We start from the raw sequence: 16,176 nt of genomic DNA, 5'->3' as shown, positions 1-16,176 counted from the left end.
TTGACATATCAGGCCAGACAAACAGCAAAAACCAACCAACTAACTAACACCCCCCCCCCCCCCCCCCCCTATGCTCCCTTCTCCCATCATCTCCCTTCCATCCATCCTATCCCATCCTCTTCTCTCAGAGGCCCCAGTGACAGCCTGATACGCTAGATATCTGCTGACATATGTCATATAGATGGGACATACAGTATCTTCCCCATCAGAGAGAGGAATATTAGCGAGAACGCTGACATGTAACGTTACATCCAATATATATGCAAATAGGCTCTTCCACATTGATAAGACACTTAAGACTTAAGACACATCCATCCAGGGTGTATGGATGGACCTCAGAATACATGTCATGAAAAGGCCATACATCTTGTCCTTCTTGCATGTTCCTGTAATAAGGACGTTGTAACGCTCCAGTCCCAGTGTAGTGTAGCCATAGCCTATCATGCCAACATCCCCTCATCCTTGCTCCCCATTTTGAGATCAGCTCAGAGATAAATTCCTCTTGATCTGATGAGAATATTCCTGCGTTCAGATGGAGGCTGTCTAAATCACAACAGGGGTCTGAGCTCAAGACATCTGGGTTAAACGCCTTTGTAAGTCGTCTCCTGTAATACTCCTTGGGCTGGACCCTGTTAGAGGCCTGGAAAATTACATCAAAATGGACAAAGTCTCATCACATTGACACAAAAACGCACAAAGAAAATGTATGTATTTGCTGTACGCACAGAGATTCCACATACTGTACTAACCTTGAAGAAATGTGGCATGATGCAAACACACCAGATATGTGGATATAACCATCAAAGAAAAACTTGGACTAAAAGCCTGTTAATAACTGTTTATTTACTATTCAACTATTGTAGAAACATCTGGTGGTTGGATCGTCAAAAATGGAGACATTGGAGAGTGAGCCAAAGTTTCAGCGAGCAGGAATAACAACCGTGATCACCCAGCGAGAGAGAGGCCAAGAGACATTTCTGATCCAAACCTGAAGGCTCTCGACCGGAAACCACCTATGGGAGTGTTCATGATGTAAGCCCACACTCAACGCTCATGCATTAGAGTGATCCTGTACGTCCACAGAGCACCAATGATCTGGTAAACAATAGACCTACGACGGAGCATGGGGGACTGGGAGGGCGTTTTGGAAAAATTGTAATATCTCGCTCATAATAAATAAAGTAAAAACCAATTAATATTTCAAGCTAATCATAGGCACAGAGCTGGAGAGCACACACAGACAGATTGGAGCCTGAGGGGGGAGGGAGAGCTCTGAGTGAAGAAGCCTCCCATTAGGCCAGGGTCTCCTCATCTCTCAAATGGAAATTCAACTGCTCATGTTTAAAGGAAATGCTCCTTTTAATCCCAACTGGCTTCATGTACATCCATCCATCCATAATTAACTTAACTAACCCCCTGACAATAGCCATTGACTGTAATCTTGCTTTCAAGGAGATATGGTGGGGAGGGAGGAGAACAAAGACGTGCGGTTAAATGGAAGGTAACATACTATACTTTGGTTAGTTTGGAACAATTTCTTAGCCATTTTAGGAACTTTTTATGGAACGCTTCTGGCTATCAAAATCCTTTGAAAAAACACAGATATGAAAATATGTTAACCAACTGTAATCATGTATTATTTTGAGAGATTATGTCGGATGACTACTAATAACAGTTTCAGTTTACCCAAAATCTTCCAAAAGATGCATGTATCAGAAAGATCAGTGTGGTTGTGTGACTGTGTATAATATGAGCATTACACATGTCCATGCCTGCCCTGGTGTCTTGTGAGTGCTGCGAATGGTGGTGGGGGAGGGGGGAAATTCCCACCCATGGATGTGCAGTGGGGACTGAGGGGAACAGAGATGCTCCAACGTCCATCCAAGGCTGTGATTTGCCCACAGCAAGCAGAGGTGGAAGGTGCTGTGTTGATGCTGTACTAGAGACTGAGAGGGTTAAAACCTGACCCTGTAGAGAGCCTTTTAGGAGGCTGAGGGACAGATGCTTGTCCACAGAGCCATGGGGCTCCCTCTCTCTCTCTCTCTCTGAGCATCCCCTCTCAGCACCACCAACTGCCTCCTCTTACATAATCTCCTCCCCCTCTCCAGGCCGGCTGTCTTTATTGGTTTAGTGCTCTCTTTTTCTACATTAGCGTTTTCACCTCTCTTTCCTGTCATCACTAATTCTTTCTCTGTATGTCCGGTGATGTTGTGCCGGTTACATTGCAGTTTATCACTGTTTGGATTTGTATGCTGTATTTTACACACGTTGAAACGTTCTCTGTACACCCAGACGTTCTCCTAATAAAGACCAGTGATAATGTGTAAATGCAGTATATTAGGCATTAAACCATCCCAAAGATCCTCTGACAGGATGACAAAAGAGTAGCAGGACCAATCATTTTAGCTCCATTGATTTAGCTCCATTGCATGCTCCAAATAACCCACCCCCTTCGCATGAATTGACAAGCCACTACATAAATGAATGAGAGGCTGAAAAACATTTCACATGAGATATTGGCTCCAATTCATTTGCAATCTAGACATTACATTTACGCTGGGAATGAGCAGTTGGCAGGAGGATATTTGTACTGATGGTAAATAAATAATCGACACGAAAATGCTTACGTAATCAAAACTGCCGTGAGGTTTTAAACGTGAGAAATGAAATCTGCCTGATTGGCTTGGGCACAACTGACGGTGGATATGGATTGGTTAGAATATACAATAGATTATTATTACAGCACAATGTCAAGGAAGCAAATTAAATGAAACCTCTTCCTCCCTGGTTCATGTAGGAAGGCTAGCTAGTAATATCAGTTAGGTTGCTGTTCATCTGTGCTCAGTAGAATTTCTCCAACATTACCAGTGAGATTTCAGCCTCCATTTTACCCCCACGCTGTCTCTCTCTCCTGCCGTTTTATGCTCTCTGCTCAAATAAATTCACATACATACACAGTAGCTTCGAACACCGTGTATATTATGGGACTAAACAGACTCACACACACACATCCACAGAGAACCATTTCATACACACACAGTGGCCCTTCCCCCACCCCCAGCTCACTCTCGTGCGCGCATGCACACACACACACGCACCCTGCCTAATTACAGATTGTGTTCCTAGCTTTAGTCAAAAGAGAAATGTCAAGACTGAGACAATAGAGGCCCCCGAGACGATAAAGGAAATGGTAAATGGAGAATATAAAACATGTGCTGGTTTAAATGGTCCTAGTTACAGTATCATATCCGCCCAGTAGGATGGACGCTTCTTCCCTTTCATCAGCCAGTCAGCTTGGTCCAACCCCTCCATCTCACCCAACCCTCCATCGCAGAGCAATGTACATCATTTAAGGAATAACCAGCCACATACAGAAATAAGCCATCTAATGGAGTCTGTCTTTCTCGTCATTCTCCCCCTCCTCTCCTCATCTCATCTTTTCTCTCTCTCTCTCTACAGGAAATCTGCCAGATGAGAGACAACCCTTTCAGTAGTTCATCTGTGAGAAACATGCTTCATATATGTCAGGAAAAATGTATTTTTGTTAAGGGCCGATGGAGGAGAAACATGTGTCTGCATTGCAGCGTAATGAGCCGGCTTTAGTATAATTTAGCCAATGAATATTGCTCGATCGCCGCTACACTCTCTGTGCCTGTTGAATGAAAACGAATGCAGGGCTGTTTTAGTCTGTGATGTTAACATAGGCCTTTGATGAAAAGCAATAAATAAGCAATACTCGTTCCCATCTGATCTTAAGGTATGCCATTCTTATGTTGAAGTGAATATAGAACACTAGGCCTGCTCTGCATGGTAGACAAATGAATACGAAACAGCCCACTACTCCCTAAATGAATGAATAAGTATGAACAGATGAACAGATAATCTGTATTAGAGCTGGGATGAAGCAGTGCATATGAGAGAGCTCAGGTTGCTCTCTACCACACCACAGCACAACAAGACAGATAAGCACCTCTAAAAAGGTGTACACATGTCTGTTTCAACCCAACAACCTCACATCAAATCCCATTTACCCACTGCCCCAGAGGCGTGGGATAGAAGGCCATAAGCCCGGCTGAGGAGGTTGAGGTAGTTACCTGGTCGTACCACTCCCGGTTGGAACAGGTGCATTCCGGCCACCAACCTGCTTGACCACCGGCGGTGTTGCCATTCACCTTGGGGCCGCCCTTGGATTGAAGCTTGGGATTTGGGCCTCCGGGACCCCCGGAAGACATCAACTTGCCCTTACTTCTCCCCAGAGTGCCCCCTCCTCCTCCCATGCCTCCTCCTCCTCCTCCTCCGCCCGAGGCTGGAGGCTGTGGTAAGGTCTGTCCGCCCCCGGGTCCGTACCCGGCCGGGTATCCATAGGGCTCGGTCTGCCATTCTTGGTACTGAGGGGCGTCCATCCTGCGCAGGGCGGCCATGCGGGTCACCTCGTAACATTCTGGGCACTTGCAGCAGTGGTGGTGTTTGTGCATGCTGGCTGTGCTGGCGCTGTGCTGCGCTGAGCGGCGTGGTGTGGCACTTTCTCTCTGCTGCCTCCTCAGATCACACGCAGCACGCTGCGATCGGCTCGCAGAGCGCTAATACTGACGCAAATAACACTAATCACAGCAATTCGACTTTCCTTTTTTCTTCAAATCCTGTTACTTTCCTCTCTTCATTCCCCTCAGATGCAAAAAAGAGAGAGCGATGGGGGGGGGGGGGGGGGGGGGGGGGAGTAGCAACAGGAAAACCCCAAAAATTCAAAATGAGTATGTAGTCTTCCTTCCTCTTGACGTAGAAGATCAAAGAAAATAATATTGAAAATATTGTATATGATCACACAATCAGAGACCAGCCCCGATGGTAGAATTTTCCTCTCGCCGCTCTTGTTTCACAGTGATATGTATATAAATTCATAGATATATATATTCATTTGTTTATATATTATATATATTTACACACACACAAATACATATAAAAATATGAATATAAACCGACTAGCACAAATACACAGTTATATACAGAGATATATGTATGTATATATATATATATAAATATCTATATGCGTGTATACAAATATATATAAACAATATGTATATATATAAATTATATCCTCAGATGAAATCTTCCTCTGTATTTCTCTTCCCTTTTTCCAAACCCGTTTTCTTCCTCCTGTTTCACCTCCTGTGTTGAGAAGCAGTGTTTTCTTTCTGTTTCTCTCTCTCTTTTCTCAGCCTGCAGAGAGGAGCTGAGCACTGGATTGCCTCTCAGCCTGCCTGCCCTAGATGTGGATTATACAGAGGGATGCGAGCAAGCGAGAGGGAGATGGAGCGAAAGAGAGAGAGAAAGCACGAGAGAGAGAGCGAGGGGGAGAGGGTGATACGTAGCAGCATCCCTCCAGCACCTCAACCCTGACAGCCACAGCCAATCAACTGGCAGTACTGCCATTCGCAGCAGCAGCACCAACAGGACTGAGCGCTTCACTGGCTGCTCTTAAAGGGGCCACGCCACCTAAACCACACCGTTCACTGCCTAGAGAGGAAAGTCACTGCCTCACACATGCAATGACTGTAACCTAGTCACATTTGTCCATCTCCTCCATATGACTGGGCTGTGTTTGGAAGTAAAAGACAGGAAAGATCATAACTGCTTTCTCCGTCTGTTCATTCCAACCCTCAGTGGGGATCCTCTGCCATTCGAATCCATGTTTTTCCTCGTTCCAATGCAGCCAAAATCCAACAGGCAACCTCCAATTTACAGCACTGTTCCAGGGACTGGTCCCTAGGTGTCTATGGTCATCTCTATTTCAATGATGGGAGCTTTGTTGTCTTGTGCCATTGATTGACACCCTCAGGGCTAATGTCATGTATAGCTCTGAACATCTAGACATAATGTAATAATGAAACGGGTGTGGTTGCGACTCACATTCACATGACAATCCTATTGCATTTGGTATATTAAAAAAACTATAGGGTGATTATACTAAAAGGTATCACCATTATTAGGCTTTGTCTTGTCATAAAGGGTGCCTACAAATCACCATACTAAAAATCCTTCTCTAGCTCTTCTGCCGATACCCAATGTATTACATTTTCAGCAGGCCTTGAACAGCATTGAATAACATCATTCTGAACACCTAGATGAAACATAGCATGATGACCAGAGCCCTTTACTGACAGGTAGAGACTAGTGCAGTACATCTAAGAACCATTGGCTCACTGAAGAACCATGGGGGAAATATCTCACATGTTCACAATGATGACATCAACACATGTGTACGCAACAAACACGATTACACGCTTGGGCTTTCGAGTGGGCGGAGAAAGAGAAAGAAAGAAAGAAAGAGAAAGAGAGAGAGAGAGAGAGAGAGAGAGAGAGAGAGAGAGAGAGAGAGAGAGAGAGAGAGAGAGAGAGAGAGAGAGAGAGAGAGAGAGAGAGAGAGAGAGAGAGAGAGAGAGAGAGAGAGAGAGAGAGAGAGAGAGAGAGAGAGAGAGAGAGAGAGAGAGAGAGAGAGAGAGAGAGAGAGAGAGAGAATGCCAAAGAGAGACAGGAAGAGAGAGTATGGGTAGATATGTATTTTCTATGTGTGTGGTTATGATTTTTAGTTGGAGATAACGGCTTTGTGCAAGCTTATGAATTTAAGTGTTGATCAGAGCTCCATCGAACAGACACTGAGGCTGAAGGTCTGTCTTTTGGATAACTGGTGTGTGTGTGTGTGTGTGTGTGTGTCTGTGTGTGTGTGTGTTACAGTGTCGGCATTAAAGCCCTGCATCTGTGCATTATTAATGAAATGTGGTAGGGAGATGGAACTGGGTGTGTCTGTCTGTGGGAGAAGATAGTGGCTATATTTACATATGAGTGTCTGCTGTGAGAGAGGGAGACACTATCTATCAAAAGAGTACATTTGAGGGTACACATAATGAACATCTAAGAGTACGCATCTTGGTGTGTGTCTGGGGACATAAAACAGAGTATGCATTTCTATCAATGTGTGTGTGTGTGTGTGTGTATCTGAGTGAGTGCTTACAGTCAGTACACACTATGCCTCTGCAGCCCTACCAGGAGGCACCAACAGCAGGCTCAGCCACTTAATTACACGCAACAGTAACTCACTTCATTATCATGATATTCTATTCCTGTAACTTATGGAGATTCTGCAAGCGGAGCAGAAAGAAGGGGGAACTTTAGCATTTTTTTACACAGCGAGGAGCCACTGAGAACTCCCATCTCGGATACGAAGATGCAGTCAAAGCCAATCACAGCTTGAAGGCGGTGCTTGAAGGCGGTGGCTTGAAAAGACGTTGCAAGCGAATCCATCATGGCACACATGACCGAGCACATGTTGGAACCATCCTCTCTCTGCCTCTCCGTCTCTCTTACCTATCGTCTGCATCATATTTAACGTCCAGCGGTATGCAGCAAGGGGGTTTGCAGTATAAAAGGCAACATATGACAGAGGGAATGAAAATGGATGGATACAGTACAGGCAGGAGAGATGAATGGAGAGCCGGAAAGAAACAGACTGCCTATACAGTGCATTCGGGAAGTACTCAGACAATTTACTTTTTCTACATTTTGTTACGTTACAGCCTTCTTCTAAAATAGATACAATTATTTTTTTTCACCACATTAATCTACACACAATACCCTATAATGACAGGTTTTTAGACATTTTTGCACATTTAATTACAAAAAAAAGTATTCAGATCCTTTGCTATGAGACTCAAAAGTGAGCTCAGGGGCATCCTGTTTCAATTGATCATCCTTGAGATGTTCCTACAACTTGGAGTGCACCTGTGGTAAAGTCAATTGATTGGACATGATTTGGAAAGGCACACAGCTGTCTATATAAGGTCCCACAGTTGACAGTGCATGTCAGAGCAAAAACCAAGTCATGAAGTCGAAGGAATTGTTCGTAGAGCTCCGATACCGGATTGTGTCGAGGCACAGATCTGGGTAAGGGTACCAAAAAATGTCTGCAGCAACGAAGGCCGCCAAGAACACAGTGGACTCCATCATTCTTAAATGGAAGAGCAATCGGGGGAGAAGGGCCTTGGTCAGGGAGGTGACCAAGAACTCAAAGGTCACTCTGACAGAGCTCCAGAGTTCCTTTGTGAAGATGGGAAAACCTTCCAGAAGGACAACCATCTCTGCAGCACTCCACCAATCAGGCCTTAATGGTAGAGTGGCCAGACGGAAGCCAATCCTCAGTAAAAGACACGACAGCCCGCTTGGAGTTTGCCAAAAGGCACCTAAAGACGCTGACCATGAGAAACAAGATTCTCTGGTCTGATGAAATCAAGATTAAACTCTTTGGCCTGAATACCAAGTGTCACGTCTTGAGGAAACCTGGCACCATCCCTACGGTGAAGCATGGTGGTGGCAGCATCATGCAGTGGGGATGTTTTTCAGCAGCAGGGACTGAGAGACTAGTCAGGATCGAGGGAAAGATGAACGGAGCAAAGTACAGAGAGATCCTTGATGAAAACCTGCTCCAGAGCGCTCAGGACCTCAGACTGGGGCGAAGGTTCACCTTCCAACAGAACAACGACCCTAAGCACACTGCCAAGACAACGCAGGAGTGGCTTCGGGACAAGTCTCTGAATGTCCTTGAGTGGCCCAGCCAGAGCCCGGACTTGAACCCAATCGAACATCTCTGGAGAGACCTGAAAATATCTGTGCAACGACGCTCCCCATCCAACCTGACAGAGCTTGAGAGGATCTGCAGAGAAGAATGGGAGAAACTCCCCAAATACAGGTGTGCCAAGCTTGTAGCGTCATACCCAAGACGACTCGAGGCTTTACTCGCTGTCAAAGGTGCTTCAACAAAGTTCTGAGTAAAGCGTCTGAATACTTATGTAAATGTGATGTTTCCATTATTATTATTATTTTTTAAATAAATTAGCAAAAATGTATAAAAAAATATTTTTGCCTTGTCATCATGGGGTATTGTGTGTAAATTGATGAGGGGGAAAAAACTATTTAATCCATTTCAGAATAAGGCTGTAACGTAACAAAATGTGGAAAAAGTCAAGGGGTCTGAATACTTTCCGAATGCAGTGTATGTGTGAGTGTGCGTGTGCATGTGTGCGTTTCTAGTACCTCTGGGAAAAAGAATCCTATTCCTTCACAAATGATGTACAGTAATATGAAATATAAAATGTTTTGCTAGGTCTCCTAAGTCAGAGCCAATCAATGACAAGTAGTCTCTGTATAAGCAGTACAGGGAAATGGAATGAGAGAGAGAGAGAGAGAGAGAGAGAGAGAGAGAGAGAGAGAGAGAGAGAGAGAGAGAGAGAGAGAGAGAGAGAGAGAGAGAGAGGGAAAGGAAGAAAGAAGGGAACAGAGCTACACGAGGTTAGCAATGGCAAATCAGACCAAGAAATGGTCTCCAACATGGCATAGTGTGTACTATATTAGCTTATAAAGTAGAATGGATGCATGTTCTTTTAAGAATATTCTTACTGATGCATTGGATATAAAGTCATTTCGATAAAATGCTTTACTCGTCATTAAGGCTTGAGAATAGTGTGTATAGCAGTATACTATACTAATAGTGGCAGCATCTGGGTCCATATCCTAGTGCAGTCCTACTCACACAGTGAGGGCTCAGATGCATCTGGGAACAGATGCTTGCTCTGAGACTAATTTCCAAAAGCGAAATGTGTTCACTGTCAACTGACAAGACGTTGCTCGGGGTTCTCCTTAGTTTATAAGAGTCAAGTAGGACATCTACAAAACACTTACACAGAGGGGCGTTTCAACTGAGATGGAACATCTGTAAAGATTATTTTGTAATTGTTTTATACTGAGAGGTACAGGTAATTGCCAAAATAATGGAAACACTTGATTAAATGAGGGATACAAAGTATATTGAGTTAATTAAGCAATTCAAATCCCATCAATCTTAGGGTCATGTATAAAAATGCTGGGCAGGCCATTATTTTGCCTATGCCTCCATATGACAATGTCCCCATCCACAGGGCACGAGTGGTTCCTGAATGGTTTGATGAGCATGAAAACAATGTAAACCATGGCTGTCTCAACCCAATTGAACACTTATGTGAGATTATGGAGCGGCGCCTGATGCCTGTGTTGCATCCCTCCAACAGAGATCCAGACACTTGTAGAATCTATGCCAAGGTGTATTGAAGCAATTCTGGCTCGTGGTGGCCCAACACACTACTAAAACACTTTATGTTGGTGTTTCCTTTATTTTGGTAGTTACCTATATATCATTGAAATAAGAAATATCCAACATGACAATGAATCACTCTTTTATCCTTATAGCAGGATACATTTTGGGGATAGAAATGTCTAGAAGCGAATAGTTTCTATTTAATTTTATTTAACCTTTATTTAACCAGGTAGGCTAGTTGAGAACAAGTTCTCATTTACAACTGCGACCTGGCCAAGATAAAGCAAAGCAGTTCGACACAAACAACAACACAAAGTTACACATGGAATAAACAAAGATATAGTCAATAAGACATTAGAAAAAGTCTATATACAGTTTGTGCAAATGTGGTAAGATAAGGCAATATGGTGGCGAAGTAATTACAATATAGCAATTAAACACGAGAGTGATAGATGTGCAAAAGATGAATGTGCAAGTAGAGATACTGGGGTGCAAAGGAGCAAGATAAATAAATAACTACAGTATGGGGATGAGGTAGTTGGATGGGCTATGTACAGGTGCAGTGATCTGTGAGCTGTTCTGACAGCTGGTGCTTAAATTTAGTGAGGGAGATATGGGTCTCCAGCTTCAGTGATTTTTGCAGTTCATTCCAGTCATTGGCAGCAGAGAACTGGAAGGAAAGGCGGCCAAAGGAGGAATTGGTTTTGGGGGCGACCAGTGAAATATACCTGCTGGAGAGCGTGCTACGAGTGGGTGCTGCTATGGTGACCAGTGAGCTGAGATAAGGCGGGGCTTTACCTAGCAAAGACTTGTAGATGACCTGGAGCCAGTGGGTTTGGCGAAGAGTATGAAGCGAGGGCCAGCCAACGACAGCGTACAGGTCACAGTGGTGTGTAGTATATGGGGTTTTGGTGACAAAACGGATGGCACTGTGATAGACTGCATCCAGTTTGTTGAGTAGAGTGTTGAGTGTTTGGCTATTTTGTAAATGACATTGCCAAAATCGAGGATCGGTAGGATGGTAAGTTTTATGAGGGTATGTTTGGCAGCATGAGTGAAGGATGTTTTGTTGCGAAATAGGAAGCAGTACCTAGATTTAATTTTGGATTGGAGATGCTTAATGTGAGTCTGGAAGGAGAGGTTACAGTCTAACCAGACACCTAGGTATTTGTAGTTGTCCACATATTCTAAGTCAGAACCGTCCAGAGTAGTGATGCTGGATGGGCGGGCAGGTGCGGGCAGCGATCGGTTGAAGAGCATTTAGTTTTACTTGCATTTAAGAGCAGTTGGAGGACATGGAAGGAGAGTTGTATGGCATTGAAGCTCGTCTGGAGGTTAGTTAACACAGTGTCCAAAGAAGGGCCAGAAGTATACAGAATGGTGTCGTCTGCGTAGTGGTGGATCAGAGAATCACCAGCAGCAAGAGCGACATCATTGATGTATACAGAGAAGAGAGTCGGCCCGAAAATTGAACCCTGTGGCACCCCCATAGAGACTGCCAGACGTCCGGGCAACAGGCCCTCCGATTTGACACACTGAACTCAAACAGAGAAGTAGTTGGTGAACCAGGCAAGGCAGTCATTTGAGAAACCAAGGCTGTTGAGTCTGCCGATAAGAATGTGGTGATTGACAGAGTCGAAAGCCTTGGTAAGGTTGATGAATACGGCTGCACAGTATTGTCTCTTATCGATGGCGGTTATGATATCGTTTAGGACATTGAGCGTGGCTGAGGTGCACCCATGACCAGCTCTGAAACCAGATTGCATATCGGAGAAGGTACGGTGGGATTCGAAATGGTCGGTGATCTGTTTGTTAACTTGGCTTTCGAAGATCTTAGAAAGGCAGGGTAGGATAGATATAGGTCTGTAGCAGTTTGGGTCTAGAGTGTCTCCCCCTTTGAAGAGGGAGACCGCGGCAGCTTTCCAATCTTTGGGAATCTCAGACGATACGAAAGAGAGGTTGAACAGGCTAGTAATAGGGGTTGCAACAATTTTGGCAGATCATTTTTGAAAGAGAGGGTCCAGATTGTCTAGCCCAGCTGATTTGTAGGGGTCCAGATTTTTCAGCTCTTTCAGAACATCAGCTATCTGGATTTGGGTGAAGGAGAAATGGAGGAGGCTTGGGGGAGTTGCTGTGGGGGGTGCAGGGCTGTTGACCGGGGTAGGGGTAGCCAGGTGGAAAGCATGGCCAGCCGTGCTTTATGCTGAGATCTTGGTTGAAGACAGCAGAGGTGTATTTGGAGGGCAAGTTGGTTAGGATGATATCAATGAGGGTGTCCGTGTTTACAGATTTGAGGTTGTACCTGGTAGGTTCATTGATCATTTGTGTGAGATTGAGGGCATCAAGCTTAGATTGTAGGATGGCCGGGGTGTTAAAGGAGGGCATTTTACTCTGGCTTATGGGAGGGCTACAGCAGATCCCACCTCACAGCACCCCCCACATCTGTCTGTCAGCCTATTGTCACCTAGCTCTCACATCCCCCATTACATGAACCCACCTTGAAGACCCAACACACACACACACACACATCACCATTATCACCCCTCACCCCCTGCACACACAGCATGTGTAAGAGCATTTCGGTCATTTCTATGCATTCTCCAAGAAACAACGTGACTACTCCCTGATCACCTGACAGGATGCATGCCCATGTAAGTAGAGAGGACGAAGAAGCTGTCTTAAAGGAGCAGTCACACCCTATCCTAGGGCTGTTGCGGTGACCGTATTACCGCCAAACCGGCAGTCATGAGTCATGAAGGCAGTCAAATTCCACATGACCGTTTAGTCACGGTAATTAGGCTTCTCCAAGTTCTGATGCTGCTGATGGTCATTAGTAGCTTACCGAACTTGCTAACTGCCTGGTACTCAGCACTCTATTGTCCCTCTAATCATTCTGATATCAATGAAAATCTAATCGAAAATCTAATCAAACACTTCAGGAGAGCCCATGAGCTCATGTTGCGCAACATTTCTATAGGCAATGCAAATGCAGGAGAAAACAGATTGATGGCCTCTATTAAAAAGAGGGTCCCATCAGCTTCCTATAGGCTCGGCCTACTATATTTATTTCTCAACTTTCCTAATATTAAGCACATTGCTTATATTTACAACAAGGAGTATAGCCTACCTGGCTGGCATGAAAATAAACCACAGGGAAAAGCGTTCTCCATTCGCTATTTAAGTATATAGATGACATGTATTTTTTCCTGCTGCACCCGTTTTCGATGCAGGTGCATGATAATGGTTCATTCTAAATCAAAACAAATGTCACACATTTTTATTTAGTATTTGTAAATACAAGATTAAATCAAGATTAGTCTGATGGGTGACAATATTAGCCTATCACTTGTGAATTATATGTTATGACTTGTGAATGATGCCCAGCATAAGAAACAATGCCTTTTTTTGCGACTTGTTTGAAATAGTCACACCTCATGTAGCCTAGTCCATAGGCCTATATGTTTTAATAAGGTTTGTGTCACAACTAAAAAGAGAACAAATAACTTCTTAAAATGCAGCATATTAATCTGCTTTACAAGGGGTGTAGAGCCTAACTGGCATATATAAGCAGAATGTGAGTTTCAAGTTTTGGGAAGAAAATTTTGGCCATAAAAATGCACCTTTATAATAAAATAATAACAATCGCATTTGCGTTCACTTTTGATAATGGTGTTTTCCACTAATGGAACATTCGTGCTTATAGCCTACTACCATGTATGCATTGCTGCACTTATAATGTGAAGAAATAGCCTAATAGTTTATCAACATTTTAAGCTAAACATTCTGATCTGTTGAGTCAGCCACATTCCATAAAAAATATGTTTTGATGCTAGTGGTTGTATTAATCTGGGATCTATCACATCCCACAACTGTCTCAGACTATGTTTGGAATATTTATTTCTTGCACAGAATAGAATAGGTCGACTTTTGTACTATGGAAGATAGTAGATTGACATAGGCTAGCGCTTTTGCTGTTTGTTAGGCCTACTCATCTTGTTGGCTGACGAAATGTAAATGTGGACAGTTCTTCCAATATCTTCAGTATGCACCTCGGAATTGGATAAGGACACATGCAGCTGCGTCCCGATGTGTCTGTCTTAACTTTTAGCCTGTGAGAAAGACCCAATCACGTGACTGAGAGCCGTGTGAGTGAGAGACGCTTTGGGTTGTGCAGCACACTCAGGGAGAAGGGCACAACGCAGCACTCCAGGCCGCAAAAGGCATGGATTTCTTTAGGGTGCATTACGGCCACAAAGGGGATGCCACTGTGAAATCCAAGTGCTTGTCAAATTGTGAATGAGAGACTATTGGAGCGTGTACAGCCTGCACAAAAAAAAAGCAGAACTCGTGCTTTTCAAGCAACTTTTTTCAAATCATCGTTAATGTCTCATCATGCAGTCTTACAATGTATTAAACATCAAAACATATAGCCCAACGTTTGTAGAACAACTAAAGTTACATGAATAACTCTAAATTAAGCATATAGGAGTACCTATTCCTTTGTTAACCGCTCAACACAGAATAGTGTTGTGGGCACTTCCTCAAATCGTTTGGGAGAAAATATTTATATTTTATCAGCTTTGTTCAATTGTATTCTTCATACTATAAAATAATATAAAATAATGCCACGGAATTATAAGCAAATCTGCTAAATGAACTAGTGTAGCCCACAGCCATTTGGCATAGCCACATCAGGACCTAACATAAGGACAACTCAGTCTGCTGTTATTGTCTTCTGAAACAGACTACATTTTCTTCACATCATGCTTCTTTAGACCTGTCTAAAATAAATAATGGATTTATTGTGAAGGTGTAGGCTATATTACATGGATTTATTATACTTTTTAAAATGGCTTGTAGTGGAAGCCAGGAGATGCTAAATGTGTTTATGTTAATTAACGGCCAATTATCGTGACACCGACAGATATTTGTTTGACAATCACCGGGAGACGAAATTTCGTTGACTGCTACAGCCCTACCATAACCCATCTTGATCCTCTTCTGTTGTCTTAAAGGAGCAGTCACACCATAACCCATCTTGAACCTCTCCTGTTGTCTTAAAGGAGCAGTCACACCATAACCCATCTTGATCCACTCCTGTTGTCTTAAAGGAGCAGTCACACCATAACTCATCCTGTTCCTCTCCTGTTGTCTTAAAGGAGCAGTCACACCATAACCCATCTTGATCCTCTCCTGTTGTCTTAAAGGAGCGGTCACACCATAACTCATCCTGATCCTCTCCTGTTGTCTTAAAGGAGCAATCACACCATAACCCATCTTGATCCTCTCCTGTTGTCTTAAAGGAGCAGTCACACCATAACCCATTTTGATCCTCTCCTGTTGTCTTAAAGGATAGTCATACCATAACCCATCTTGCTTCTCTCCTGTTGTCTTAAAGGAGCAGTCACACCATAACCCATCTTGCTCCTCTCCTGTTGTCTTAAAGGAGCAGTCACACCATAACCCATCTTGATCCTCTCCTGTTGTCTTAATTAACTGCAAAGAGGCTTGGAGATGGCTAGAGGCACAGGTCCCTTTCTCTCAGGATGAAACTCTACATCAGAGCATTATCAAACTGTTTCCTCCTAAGAAGAAAAGAGCTATAGCAAGACATCATCTCCCCAGGAATATGAAAAATAACAACTTAATGTATAGCAGATATAGTCAACATGGACAATAGGAATGTATCCAGAGGAATTGACATAAGACAAGAAATGGGTCCATGATGAAATACTCTGACCTGTGGAGGTATGACTCGGGCTAGTAGAGCTAACACGCTAACACACACACACGCTAACACACGCTAACACACGCTAACACACACACACACACACACACACACACACACACACACACACACACACACACACACACACACACACAGAATGTAACCTGCCAAGAAGGCGACAGTTTGCTGTACCAGAAACACAGAGACAGGAAACAAAGGCTCCACGGCTGTGACTCCTATTAATAGGCCACAGTGGCAGAGAACAGCTGCTCCACCAACACAGCACATCCCACTGATAGAATAATGATAGAGGGAGAGAGAGTGAGGT

The 16,176-nt window shown here is 43.8% G+C and overlaps 1 protein-coding gene across 7 annotated transcripts in view; it reads right to left on the bottom strand.

Annotated features, from left to right (window-relative positions):
- The window catches only part of dlg3 (discs, large homolog 3 (Drosophila)), a 136,654-nt gene that overhangs the window by 82,295 nt on the left and 38,183 nt on the right, over positions 1-16,176 (bottom strand). For 6 of the 7 annotated variants that reach the window (XM_055926930.1, XM_055926935.1, XM_055926934.1 and 3 more), the window contains exon 1: positions 4,095-4,704. The exons of the other annotated variant lie outside the window; for it this stretch is intronic. In XM_055926930.1, coding sequence (XP_055782905.1) covers positions 4,095-4,475 — 381 coding nt within the window. In that variant the 5' untranslated portion in view covers positions 4,476-4,704. Of the gene's footprint in view, positions 1-4,094; positions 4,705-16,176 lie in introns of those variants that run through there. 7 annotated transcript variants of the gene reach the window in all.

Source organism: Salvelinus fontinalis, chromosome 6 (genome assembly GCF_029448725.1).
Source record: "Salvelinus fontinalis isolate EN_2023a chromosome 6, ASM2944872v1, whole genome shotgun sequence".
Taxonomy (NCBI): Eukaryota; Metazoa; Chordata; class Actinopteri; order Salmoniformes; family Salmonidae; genus Salvelinus; species Salvelinus fontinalis.
The sequence above is the reverse complement of the archived record's forward strand: the minus strand, read 5'-3'. Positions and strand labels throughout refer to the sequence as shown.